The 13,160-nt window shown below is 59.9% G+C and overlaps 1 protein-coding gene across 2 annotated transcripts in view; it reads left to right on the top strand.

Annotated features, from left to right (window-relative positions):
- ACOX3 (acyl-CoA oxidase 3, pristanoyl) overlaps nt 1–13,160 on the top strand; it is a 36,839-nt gene that overhangs the window by 10,518 nt on the left and 13,161 nt on the right. For both annotated transcript variants that reach the window (XM_079154447.1, XM_079154446.1), the window contains exons 7-11: nt 2,480–2,568; nt 6,652–6,748; nt 8,290–8,472; nt 9,731–9,853; nt 11,390–11,510. In XM_079154447.1, coding sequence (XP_079010573.1) covers nt 2,480–2,568; nt 6,652–6,748; nt 8,290–8,472; nt 9,731–9,853; nt 11,390–11,510 — 613 coding nt within the window. The remainder of the gene's footprint in view (nt 1–2,479; nt 2,569–6,651; nt 6,749–8,289; nt 8,473–9,730; nt 9,854–11,389; nt 11,511–13,160) is intronic.

The raw sequence follows: 13,160 nt of genomic DNA, 5'->3' as shown, positions 1-13,160 counted from the left end.
ATCTGTACGTCCACCCTTTTGAGCCTGCTGGGGGGTCTGGATGATTCCTCCTGGGCCCCGGAGGCAGCTTTTCTGTTGTCCTGGTGCCGAGACCTTGGCTTCTTTTTCATGACTGGTCTCTTTAGCAGTGACTCCCACCTTGACCATGACCCTAAATGCACTTCTTTGGTGGCCAAACTGCAAAATTTTCAAATCTTTCCACCCTGGTTTGTGTTCCTGATTCTCACTGTAATTCTGGCTACAAGCAGCCAGCAAACCTCATGCCACTACCTGAATGTTGTGCTGCCAGATTAATTAGTCCATCACCTTTAAATCAGCCTTGCACACAATGTCAGGAAAGACAAAACATAGATGAGCTCTGTCTGGAGGCAACGTGAGCAGGTGGCAGTCCAGTCCCAGCAGAGGCCCCTTCCTGAAGCTTTGGAGCCTGGCCTTTACTGTCTGTGCCCATCAGCGTCCCGGTCTCCGTGCTCGCACCAGCGTTGTGCGTAAAGCTCTGTTTGCAACATTCTAGGCTTCCCCTAACCTGCTCACTAAACTTGTCCGAATTCTGCAAACCAATCCCAAAGGCTTCTGAACCCGTACACGGTCAGGTATGGTCGCAGAAATGCTCCACTTTTTGGCACCAGTTTCCTGTATTAGATTTTTGTTTCTGTGACAAAATAGCTGACATAGCAGGCGCAGGGCACGCCTATAATCCCAGTGGCTCAGGAGGCTGAGGCAGGAGGATTGTGAGTTCAAAGCCAGCCTCAGCAAAAGCGAGGCCCTAAGCAACTCAGTGAGACCCTGTTTCTAAATAAAATACAAAATAGGGCTGGGGACGTGCTCAGTGGCTGAGTGCCCCCGAATTCAATTCCTGGTACCCTCAATTCCCCCAAAAAACATAGCTGACATAATATAATTAAAGAAGGGAGGGGCTTTTTTGGCTCATGGTTTCAGAGATTTCAGCCCATGGCCACTTGACCCTGTGTCATCTGGGCCTGTGGAGAGGCAGGACATCATGGGGGGGAGCGTGTGCAGAGCAGAGCCATTTGCATCATGGTGGCCAGCAGGCAGGAGGCAAAGGAGAGCTGGGTCCTGACCCTCTGGGCTAGCCCGCCTCCTCCGCGAGGCCGCGCCCCAGGCCCCTCGCTCCAGGCTCTGGCACGTGGCCTCTGGGCACGTTCAAGGTCCCAGTTAGACACCTCTTCATTTCTACTTCTTAAACTGCTTTTAAAATGGCATTTATTTCAAAGATTCTTAAAAGTTTGCTTCCAAATCTTTACTGAGCCTTATTGAAAGACTAGAAAAAGGAAAAGATGCCTCATGTTTGTATTCTGGCCCTTCTTATGTCAATTATATAGATAATTGTTCTACAAAATAAAAGCTAATAGTACGTACAGATAGGTAGACTTCAAGAGGTGTACTTCCAATATTTCTTTCCTTCCTTCTTTTCTTTTTTCCTTCTGTGGTGCTGGGGATGAAACCTAGTCCCCGGCATCCTGAGCACACCTTGCCCCTGAGCCCCTGCCCTGTCCTTTCCACCTCTCAGCCTCCAGGTGTTTTCTGTGGACTGCCCTGTGCTCTCACGGATGTCTGGCGGCCTTGGCCTTCACCACGGGATGCCAGTGCTGCCCCTTAGCCAGGACAGCCACATATCTCCAGACCCAGACTTCGAACCCTGGACGGGCGGGGAGGTGGCTGCCCTGTGCTGGCCGGGGGTCCCTGCGCTGCCAGTATGGCAGAATGAGCCGGGTCCTGTCCAGGGAGCGGTGGTGAGGGCCAGTCGGCCAGCCGGCCCTGCGTGCTTTTAGATAAGCGGGCTTTCTGGAAACTTATCTTGGTGAGTGGAGAGTTGCCGCACACAGTCTTGACTGTCTCTCACGGCATGTTCCATCATTCTGTCCACCTCCTGCGGAGGTCCTTTCTGGGATGTCAACAGGATCCTCCAGGCAGCATGTGCCATCAGCCCTGAGTCTGTCCCCTTGCTGTCACCACAGCACTGTGACCAGCTGCTCCCTCGGTTCTGGAGGCTGGAGGCTGGGCTCTGATTTCATTTCCGAACCTGGCTGTCTGAAATCCAGGTGCAGTGGCCGCTGCCTCTGGCTGTGTGGGAGGCCCATCCCTGCCTCCCGGGAGTCCTCGCAGCCCTCGCAGCGTGGCCGCCTCTCTCCAGTCTCTGCCTCTGCCCTAGTCACGTGGCCTCCTGTGTGTGCCTCCCCTGGTCCCTCGTAAGGATCCTCGTTGTTGAATTTAGAGCCCAGCAGGGTGTCTGGGGTGCCCTCGTCTTGAGACCAGCCTTCAGAGCATCTGCAAAGACCCTGCTTCCACATGAGGCCGGTTCCCAGGTCCAGGGCAGCACGTGGGCCTCACGCTCCTGGAGAAGAGGGTGCAACCCACAGCCCCACCGAGCAGCCCCGCTCAGCCTGGGGTTTGGAACCCCGTTTTCCTTTTCCTGTGATCCTAACGAGGGCCATTTGGTGCTCCCATCACTTTACAGATTCGGGACCCGAAGACTCTTCTTCCCATGCCGGGGGTGATGGTTGGTGACATAGGGAAGAAGCTTGGGCAGAACGGGCTGGACAACGGGTGAGTGTCACGGTGGTCCTGGAGCTGCCCCTCCGGAGCCCTCACTTGAGCCGGGCAGAGACCAGCCTCTCTGGGCGCGTCAGAGCTGTCCTCACCTCTAGGCTCCTGTGAGCCTGCCCCAGGCCACAGAGACCCTTCCCTGCCTCCAGGCGAACAGCTGTCCCCCTCCACAGGCGGCACTCCCAGACCTCAGGACAGGCCCCGCCCCCTCCCTCCACTGGGGGCCCACCTGGGCCGGGGTTTAGGCTGTGTGCCGGGTGGCCTCCCTGCTGCCGGTCCTGGGGCTCAGCCTCAGCACCCTGCTCCTGGAACCCGGGGGGCTGGTGCCTGCTGTGCCTCTGTCCTGCGCTTGCTCCTGGTGATCCTGCGTCGCAACCTGGAGGGGTCATTGGCTGCTCTGTTTAATTCACCCACGGAAAGCTGCTCAGAGGCTCCTGCTAGGGTGGGAACTGGCTGAGTGCCGCACGGAAGACCGTGGACAGGTGGGGTCTCGGCCCCTCCCCAGCACTGCGGAGGCGAGTTGATGTGGCTGGGGGTGCTCCTGGAGCTCCCTGCAGACCCTGGCCTGGGGTGGAGCCCGAGAAGCCTTCAGTGAGAGCTTGATGGCCAGGCCGAGACCCCGTGCTTAACGGGAGGTGGCCGGAGGACTGGGGTTGGCCAGGCTTGCAGGTGGGGGAAGAGACTGCACAGTGTGAGGCCCCAGGGTAGGTGGCCAGCTTGGAAGGGTGGCTGGAAGTCTCCCTGAGGTGCGGGTGTGGCATAGCAACAGCATGAGCTTTGTGCCGCCTCCACTGACTTTCTTGGCCAAGGTCCTCATCCGTACAATGGCCTGTGCCTGTGCAGAACAGCCAGGAGAGTCTCCTGGCCATTACTGTGTCAGGGCCTCCCTCACCCTGCTCGCAGGACCCAGCACTGGCTCTGGGGCAGCCCAGCCCACGAGATCTCCTGGGCACAGGGAAAGCAGGGGCCCCCAAGTCCTGCGTCCTGCACATGTCTCGGAAGCAGCGTCCAGGCTGTACTGCCACGAGGCTCTTGCTGGGCCACTCCTGTTGGGTGTCTGGGCCTAGAGGAGGAGGTGGCCCCTCCATAGAGAGCAGCTGGGCCAGGTGGTTGCCAGGCACCCGCCCTGGAGAAACCTCCTCTCACCTTTCCCTCCCCAGAAGTTGGGGTGCTGGACTGGGGGAGGTTCTCTGATCTCTGCTTGGGCCATCACAGCAGGTTGGGCCACAAATGGAACCTTGCCACTCCTCTGTTGAGGGTGCTTTGCTGCGGGGGCGTGTGCCCAGCAGGTAGCCACCTCAGGCCCCTGCTTGCCGTCCGTGGATCTTGGAAGTCAGCATCGTTTTGGAACACCACGGGATGACCCTGAACTTGGCTCCTCTGAACCAACTCCTGCTGCCGGGGATCGGATGATCTCCAGGTGGACGGGGTCCCCGCTGCACCGTGTTAGACCCTTCAGTGGACACGGAGAGTGGCCGAGCTCTTCCGAGAGCCGGAGGGCCCCTCTCCCGACTCCAGGCAGTGGGGTCAGCCTGAGGAGCCCAGCGGCTCTGAAGCAGGAGGCAACCTGGGCCTGGGGAGAGGCCGAGTGCGGGCCGGCAGTGTGTGCGCCTCCGCCAGCTGCGGGCTGCCCAGCAGAGGGCGCGCGCAGCCCTTCCTTGCCGGTTCTACTGCGACTCACTGGCCCCAGGGTCAGCATAAGCGCAGGGAGGCTCCCTGAGCCCATTGTGGAGAAAGCAGCAGTCAGCAGTTAGCTTCTGTCACCCGAGAACCCCAAGCTTGTGTGTCTGGCTGGAAATCCAGGCAAACATAGTCTTGTGGATCAGTTTTAACTAAATAGCCCTGAAAGCAAAATAGGAAAGATCTTTCCAAGGGACTTTTTCAGCCAAACACAGAGGGGGGCTGTAGGTATTTTGTGTGGTGATCTGGGTCTTCAGGCCTCGGGGATCCCTTGTGAGGTGACTGGGAGACCCAGGCTTGAGGTCCACTCTCGGGGTGCTGGGGAGCTGGAGCGAGGCCCCAGGGAGAGGGAGGCCCAGGGCAGAAGGGGCACAGCACACATGGCACACCTCACCACACACCACACGTATGCCCCACGCCACGATCACACACCCTGTGTCCCTCACACGCCTGAGCCACACAAGCCACACTCATGCCACAGACGCACAACACACGGCCCGTGCCTCTCATGCCTGTGCCATACTCCCGCCACATGCACACACAAACCTGCGCCACCTACACAACCCTACACAACTCCAGCGCAGCCTGGCCTGCCAGCTGGCCCTGTCTGAGTGTTTTGGGGACAGATTTGGGGTACAGAAGTGCCAAAGAGAAGAGGTGGCACAGTGTGGCCGGCCAAGCTGCAGTGGTCCCTGGGCTGTGGGCACCTCTGCTGCCTGCTCTGGGCGAGGCGGAGGAGTGGCCGCTCCCTCCCGGGCACCTTCTGCTACAGAGTCACGCCCAAAGAGCAGGCCTCGGCTTCCAGGCAACAAACTGGAAGGCTCTGGGCCCTGGCACCGAGGCCCGTTTCCTTTAAAGTAGGTGCTGTGAACGAGCTGCCTGCAGGGTCTGCACAGGTCTAGAGGAGCAGCACCCACCACCCACAGGCCCTGGACGCACTGCGTTGGGTACTGTTGAGCTTCTAGGTGGCAGACCTGCGCCTCGTGCACAGGAGAAGCCCACAGAAGAGCCTCCTGCTGGATGCCGGCCTGGATCCCTCCCTTGCCCAATCCCCCGGAGGTGCCTAGGAGCTTGGGAGGCCTCCTCCGCCATGCCCGCTGCCCTCTGCCTTTGCTTGTCCCTGGCATGTGGGGAGGTGCTTCTGTATCTTCTCTTCAAGTCTGTTGGGACTGTGGCTTTGGGGAATGACACCAGTACCCCAGAGGATAAGGTCTCGCCCACTGCTGTCCGTTCTGTGCTGAAGCGTCCAGTAGGTGCCTGGCACTGAGGCTCTGTTATGAATGCAAACCCCACTGACACGCTCATGAGGGAGTGTGGACAGTTAAGTGTTACCACAGAACAGGGTCACCCCTGGTGTCCTGGGCAGAGTCCACCTTACTGGCCTCTTGGGGGTGGAGAATCATGATGGACTTCCTGGAGGAGGCAGTAGCCCAGCTGCCTTCCGAGGAACATTGGTGGTTTCACAGGGAAAGTCAGGGAGGACCCAGGCTGGGCGAGAGCCTGGCTGGGTTCGGGTGCCTCAAGTCAGTGGACCCAGCTGCTAGAGAGAGGCGAAGGTCAGTGGAGGGTCACCTTACACAGTAGCCTGGAAATGGGTGCAGCAGGTGCAGAGCGTGTCTGTTCCTGCTGGTGTTTGACTGGGATGGCGAGGGTGGGCTGGGTGGGACGTCCGCAAGCCAGGTGTAAAGGAGGACAGGTCCCGGGAAAGGAGCACCTTCCTTGTCCAGCAGGCTGTCCCCTGTCCCCAGCAAGGACAGCTGTTCATCACTGATGAGGTCTTCTCTGGTGTCACAAAAGACGTCCTCTCGGATGTTGTGAGTGATCTTAGTCATCGGCTGGGTTCCTTTGGGAACCACTGATCAGTCTGGCTCACGTTTGGGGTTTTGAGGGGTGGTCCGCACAACACGCACCCCTTTGCATAACCGTGTTCCCCAGACTGTTCCAAGTAGGTCTTCCTGACCTGACAGCCATAAAAGCGACTTCAGTGTTTAACACGTGCTGGTCCATAAGGGTGACCCTGTGATCTTCACGCAGCTGCTCAGGAGGGACGGGTCACCTCCTTTAGGTGGCGAGATGGCCGCACAGGTCCACTGGTTTGTCTTGAGTGTTTTGAGACCTCAGTTTGCTGTCACTGGACGGTGGGCTCAGGTTGGAGGGTGAAGCGTGGGTTCAGGATGCCTCTCCTCGGGGCCGGCTCCCGTCCTGCGGGCAGCACAGATGCCTTGCTGGGCACAAAGGCCCTGTGTGTCCTCCAGGAGCACCTTTGTCCCACTGGGCAAGGGTCCTGGCTTCATGGTCCTCTGTGCAGGCCACCACGGGCCCTGTCCTGGGGGTGTGGTGCCTTCGTGCTGCCCTCCGGGGAGAGGAGAGAGCCTAGCAGAAGCTGCCCTTTCTTCCCCGCAGGTTCGCCACGTTCCACAAGGTCAGGGTTCCTCGCCAGGACCTCTTGAACAGGACTGGAGACGTCACCCCTGAGGGCACCTACGTCACCCCCTTTAAGGTAGAGTCTGCAGGGCTCTGGGGGCCTCCCTGCAGGGCCTGCTGCAGCTCTGAGTGAGACCTGCCACTGGAGGCCCTGGGCTGCCCTCCTTGGCTTGGGTTCTATGTCCTCAGCCAGGGCGGGACTTGGTCACACAGTGCTGGATGTAGGGTGAGCCTGGCCTGGCAGTAGTCGCAGGCTGACTTGGAGCATCCATGCCCGTGGGATTCTGGCTGGGGGACTCCCCGGCACTGTCACCTGAGTGTCCACAGGGAGAGGTCGCTGGAGAGCACCACACTTGGCGACCAGCCGGGCACCGGGCTCTCTGCGACCAGGACTCGCCACCCGCTTCCCCGAGACAGCAGAGGCGCGTAGCCTGAGTGGAGGTGGCTGGGCCGTGTTGAGCCTCGGGGCTGCAAGCTCACGGCCAAGACCTCTATGCCTGAGCTTCCTCAGAAGGGCTCCCTGGACACCTGTGTCACCTGCCCGTGAGAAGCGGGGACAGGTGCAGGAAGGAGAGACGGAGCACCCTGAGGCCGGAAGCCGCAGAGCACGAGACCTCAAGCTGGGAAAGCGGCCCAGCCATCACAAGCCGGGGACCTGGAGAAGGAGCCCCGGGGCCACAGCACAGCCAGAGAGCCAGGCGGGCGCCTGCTGCCCACAGGGAGCGGGAGGGGCTGAGGAGGCCCAGAGTGACCGAGTGTGGACGAGCTGCCCACAGACGGGTGTTCCCAGAAGAGCAGACTCTGGCCAGGTGCTCAGGAGAGGAGCTGGAAGGATTTCAGAGAGAAAATTCTGGAACCTTCAGGTCTGATAGCAGTGGAACAGCAGTCACTGGAACTTCAGATTTCTCAAGCGCAGCCCGGGTGTGAAGTAGCACCAGAGGTGACTCTAGGCCCTGCAAGCCTCCTCTGCAAGAGGCTGTGGTGCGCGTCCGCAGCCTGCAGCGTTCTGAAAGATGCCACACGGTGCCACCGCCTTGTGGACAAGGGCCCCGCGATACAGCAGCGAGGCAGGAGGGAGGAGCCCAGGCGCCTTGGGGAGGCTGCACACTGGATGTGCCCACAGCCCCGACAGTGGTGATGGGCAGGAGGAGACACGGACCGGAGAGTGAAAACGGAAGAACTTCACGTCACCTGTCCACAGGGACACAGCGAGCGCGGTGTCTGTTGACCCCTGGATCAGGGGTTCACAGGGTGGGGATAAAAGGAGCTTTTTTTATCAGCAGAATGTTGGGCCAGAGCCACACTCCCAGGCCATGGGCACCCTGCTGCCCTCCAGCGACCCAGGCCACTTCAGACTTCCGCCCAGGTGCAGGCAGGGCCCCAGGAGGGCTCTCCTGCAGAGCCGTGACCTGCTGCTCCCTCTGCTCAGGCACCCCTTCCTCCAGCAGCTGGGCATCCCCCTCCACCCAGGATTCCCTGGCGACAGCCGTGCCTGCAGCCCACTGCTGCCGTCTGGGCGTGGAGGCTGGCGTCGGGTGCCCAGGCAGACCTGGCGTGTGGAGGACGCGTCGCCTTGTCTTCGCCTGGCCCACGCTCGCACCTGGTTCTCTTCTGCAGGATGCCAGGCAGCGCTTCGGAGCGTCGCTGGGCAGCCTGTCCTCGGGGCGAGTCTCCATCATCGGCATGTCCGTGGTGAACCTGAAGCTGGCCGTGTCCATAGCGCTCCGCTTCTCAGCCACTCGGCGCCAGTTTGGACCCACAGAGGAGGAGGAGGTTCCCGTGCTTGAGTACCAGCTACAGGTGCGGCTTCTTGCTTGCCTGCTACCCCTGGGCTCACCTGCTCTTGGACACGGCAGGTTGGCCACCAGGAGCAGGTCCAAGCCGTCAGGCAGTACGAGGACAGGGAAGGAGTATGGCCTTCCAGGCAGCAAGGCCTTGGGGTGACTTTTAGTCCAAAGGATCGTGTGCAAAATGCCCAGAGCAGGGCCCAGGGCAGAGCAGTGAGGCAAGGCCCTGGGCAACGGGTGTGCTCCCTGATGTGCTCACGAGGTCATGCCACCCGTGGCTGGAGGTGGGCTGCACGTCCGCCTGTCATTAATCCCTTCTCTGGGACGTGATTCCAAGGAAATGGGTTTCAGAAGCAGCAGGTGAGAGCAGAGCCCTGTCCCTGTGGTGGCGTTTAGAACAGCAGGACAGACACCCAGGCAGCAGCTCAGACAGGAGCAGGCCAGGGCCTGACCCCTCACCGCAGCACAGGCCTCTGCCCTTGCTGGACTCTGGGCTGTGCAGCCAGGCAGGTAGGCCTTTTGACCCCCACACTACAGGTGGGGACCAAGGATCAGGTCGGGCAGTCAGAGCTCAGTGGGTAAATCTGGCCAGGCTTGGGGCCTAGCTGTGCATGACTGGTGTGTCCAGTGACTCCACGGAGTAGTGACCACTGCAGTTGTCCTTCACCTTTTCTTACACCAAGGCTAAGTCCCTCCATGTGAGGGGAGCAGGGGAGCAGGGTGTTGTCCACGCCTGGGCAGCCAGGGCCCGCCCACACCTGCCCCCTCCAGTTGCACGTCAGGAGCCCAGGACAGCTCAGACACAAACCCAGCTCCACCCTGACAGGCGGCAGGGCCAATGCCCCGACTCTGTGCCCAGGGTTGTGTCTGATGGTGCTGCTGGTCACGCCCCTTCCAGGGTCTGGGGATTGGATGGGTTTGTACGTGGAGGCAGCAGGCACAGCCTTTGGAGCCCGGCAAATGTGGGACTGTGGTATTGGCAGCTGGTTCCCTTCCCCTGCCCCCACCCTGCTGGTGTGCACAGCTAAAAATCACACGCTCTCTGACCTTCAAGGGCTTGCCAGGCCACACGAGCCTAGTTTCCCAAAAGTGTGAGGGAAATTGCGTCACCCTCTCTAGGCCCAAGACGCCCAAGCTGGGACCCAGCCAGCCCGTGCACCAGGCAGCATCAGCCCAGAAGCCAGTTCACAGGTGGACTTCCCTGGGGCCTGAGGTCACTGGGTGGCAGTGGTCTGCCCCTCAAGAGACCTGCCGTGTCTGGTCTCTTCTAGCAATGGCGCTTACTTCCTTATCTGGCGGCTGCCTATGCCTTGGACCACTTCTCCAAATCGCTCTTCCTGGACCTGATGCAGCTGCAGCAAGGCCTGATGCAGGGGCACCACGGGGCCAGGCAGGTGAGGCGGCTGCGCGCTACTCAGCGCCGTGTTCAGGTTCACTGAGGTGGAGCAGCCAGCTTCTGCTGGGTTTTGCAAGTCTGTGTCCCCTGTTCCTTTCTCCCTTTCTGTCTCTGTCCTTTCTTGTTCTGAGAGTTGAACCCAGGACCCTGTGCATGTTAGGCAGGTGTTCTACCACTGAGCCACACCCAGCCATTATTTCAAAGCAAAGTCAGTGCATTGATTTGTGAGGACTGGGCCCGTGACACGTCCCTCAGCTGTGCAAGACACTTGGGACTGACTTGTGCTGTGACTGGAGCCTTCTGGGCTGTGTGCATGCCCCGGCTTCTCAAGCATGTGCTGACACGACTCTTAATTCCCGTCTGTGAGTTCAGCTCTCGTTCTCCTTTTGAGAACACGATGGTTTGCAAAATTCCCATTACCAGCCCCTCAGCGGATTTCATGGTTCTGATCCTTTCATAAACAACAGCACAAAGAGCTGAGTCCCGCTGACAGGACTCGAGTTGACAGGCAAGGATTTGTGCAGGAACGGGCACGCAGATCCCCTGAGGTCAGCACGACTAAGGACAGGTCCATCCCTGGCTTTTGTCGGTGGTGCACAGGTTTTCCGTAGGCCCCCATGCTGCCGCCTGAGCAGAGTGAAATGTGAGTCCAGATAAGTGCATTTGGAAACAAGGGGCCTGCTGCGGCTGGGGTCGTGTCGGCATCCCACGGCATCCCAAGGAGCCCGTCCGATCCCGTACCTTGGAATGTTGAGCGTAGACCCGGGAGTGCAGCTGGCCGCAGGTCCCATGGGCACCGTGGGGGAAGTGGAGGGATCCAGTGTGCTTTTCCCTGGCATGAGTCACGGGAACTTTGGGCAGCTGACATCTTCGCTCTCTGGTGTTAGTGGCACGGAGCACAATCGGGCCTGTTCTTTCTTGACCCAGACAGGCATGGTCGGGACGAGAAGTCGCCCTCATTTGAACCTGAAAACACTAGTAAAATGGATCATTTTCTGTAGCAGGTGTTTCTCTCTAGTTGTTTTCCTGTCAAGTGAAGTAGCAGGACTCTATGGGACACACTCAGGGCTTGGGACAAGGCAGGGAGCGCCCTGCCAGGGCCTGTCGGTGGCCACGGCTTCTCCACCTGCCATGAGCTCCCACCCCGGTCCTCGTCCCCTCGGAGGGAGGCACCGTGTCCAGTGCTGCGTGGGCTCCTCCCCTCGCAGCAGGAGCACCCTCTTGCTGGCCGCTCGCATGGCATCTGTGAGCTTTCCAAGAGTTGGGGCAGCAGTCATTCCTCTGCAGGGCTCCAGTCACCCACCTGGTGGCCCTGAGGCTTGTCCTGCACAGAGCCATGGTCCACTCATCGTGCTGCAGCCACTCTTGGGTGCATCTCCCCGTCCACGATTAAGGTTGGATCTCCTCCTCCTGAATCATGGGGTGTCTTGGACTAGAGCAGAGGGGACACGGTCCTTTGTGCTGTTGATGGTACCGGGCCGACTTGAAGTGTCTCGGTCTTCTCACCTGTTCTCATTGGATTCCTCACCTGAAGGCAGAGCTCGGACGTGAGATCCACGCTCTGGCATCGGCCGGCAAGCCCTTGGCCTCGTGGACCGCCCAGCAAGGAATCCAGGAGTGCCGGGAGGCCTGCGGTGGACACGGCTATCTGGCCAGTAGGTTCTGGAGAAGTGCATGGTGGTCTCTGCCCTTAGCCCTGCCATTTGACGCTAGGCCAGTGGTCAGCACCCTGTAGCCCTTAGGCCAAGCCCAGCCGCTGCCTGGGTTTGCAAATGGAGTTCCGTGGAACACAGCCCACCGGGCACTCCCAGGCTTTCTGTGGCGTCTTTACACTGCACTGGCAGCATTGAGTGGCCCTCACAGCCCGACAGAGCCAAACGCCCTTAGAGCCTGAGCCACGAGCCAGGCCAGGCGTGGTCTGCTGACCCCTGCCCCAGATAGCACCCTCTGCTCTGATGTCTGTCTTTTGGCGACCTGGACAGTGACGCAGCATGGTGGAATGCGTGAGGGAGCCCACCAGGAGCCGGGCAGAGCAGGCAGCCATCTATTTGCATTGCCGCCTTTTGGTTGATGACCCGGTAGGAAGCTAGTGCAAGCGCTGACACCTAGAAAGGAAAGTGCGCCATTGGCACCGAGTCCTCCTTGGGCACTCCCTACGGCCAGGCCTGGCCTCACTCGTGTCCACTGCAGGCGGCTTAGCCCCGTCGACAGGTGGACTCACGGGTCTACCTGCAGCGTAGGTTCTTGCCAGGACTGAGTGAATTGCCAGGCCTGCCAGTGGAGGACCTGGTGTGGCCCCCGGCCGGTCACTGCCCAGCGCTGGTGGTTGTCGCCTCTGGAGTGCTTGTTGCTGCCGGTTTGGTTTTGTTTGGCGCTGGGATTGGAGCTGCGCCTGGTGAAGCTGCACCAGCCCTTCTTGTTGTGTCTGGAGCCAGGGCCTTGCTGAGCTGCTGAGGTGACCTTGAATCGTGCTCGTCTGCCTCAGCCTCGCTGCCGGCTGGGGTCACGGGCGTGGGCCACGGGCCTGGCAGTTGTCACTGTCATTCTTTGCAGCTTATCTGCACGCCTTCCTGCGGGACGATCTTCAGTAATCGGCTGTTAAAGCTGGTTGTCCCGAGAAGCTGTGCTCTGCAGCGCTCCAAGGTGCTCGTTCTTCACTGGCCCACAAGTGGCCTACTCTCCACTTGGCTCTGGCCAAGGGGTGAATGCCTGGGCGAGGACCGGGGAAGGTGACACTCCTCGATGGCATCTGTCGCCGCTGCCCGAGCCACGCCTCTCCAGCCCCACTGGGCAGCAGCTTGGCCCTCTGTGCCCTACACGCTGCCCGACATGCGCTGCTATGCGGGTAACCGTGGCTGTGCAGGATTTACTCACAGGCATGTTTTTGTCCTCTGGGCGAATTCTTGGCTTTTCTGTTGTTGTTGTGACCCATAGAAACACTGTCAACAATTTCCTCTGCTCCAGTTTTGGTGGAATAAGGACAGTGAGTCAGTAATACTGCAGACAGATGACTGAATCGAGATTCTTAACTTCCGTGAACACTGGGCCAAGACCAGTGAGACCGAAGTCAACAGGGACAAGCGTGAAGGCCCGAATCTAGGTTCAGCATGTCAGTTGGCGTTTTGAAAATGACCAGAGCTTCTAGGTGTCCACAGCTTCCTTCAACTGAGTGCCCGTCAGCCTCTGGCTGGCTCCGTCTGAACAGCGTGTGAGCGTGGCCACGGTGCCTCCGCTTGTCCGGCTGGGCTCCTCTGTCCCAGCCCCACATTTGCAGAAGTTCCCATTTGAGGAGGAGACCCGGTGGG

This window comes from Sciurus vulgaris, assembly GCF_902686455.1.
Source record: "Sciurus vulgaris genome assembly, chromosome: 9".
Lineage (NCBI taxonomy): Eukaryota > Metazoa > Chordata > Mammalia > Rodentia > Sciuridae > Sciurus > Sciurus vulgaris.
Note: the sequence above shows the minus strand (reverse complement) of the source record. Positions and strands in the feature narration are given on the sequence as shown.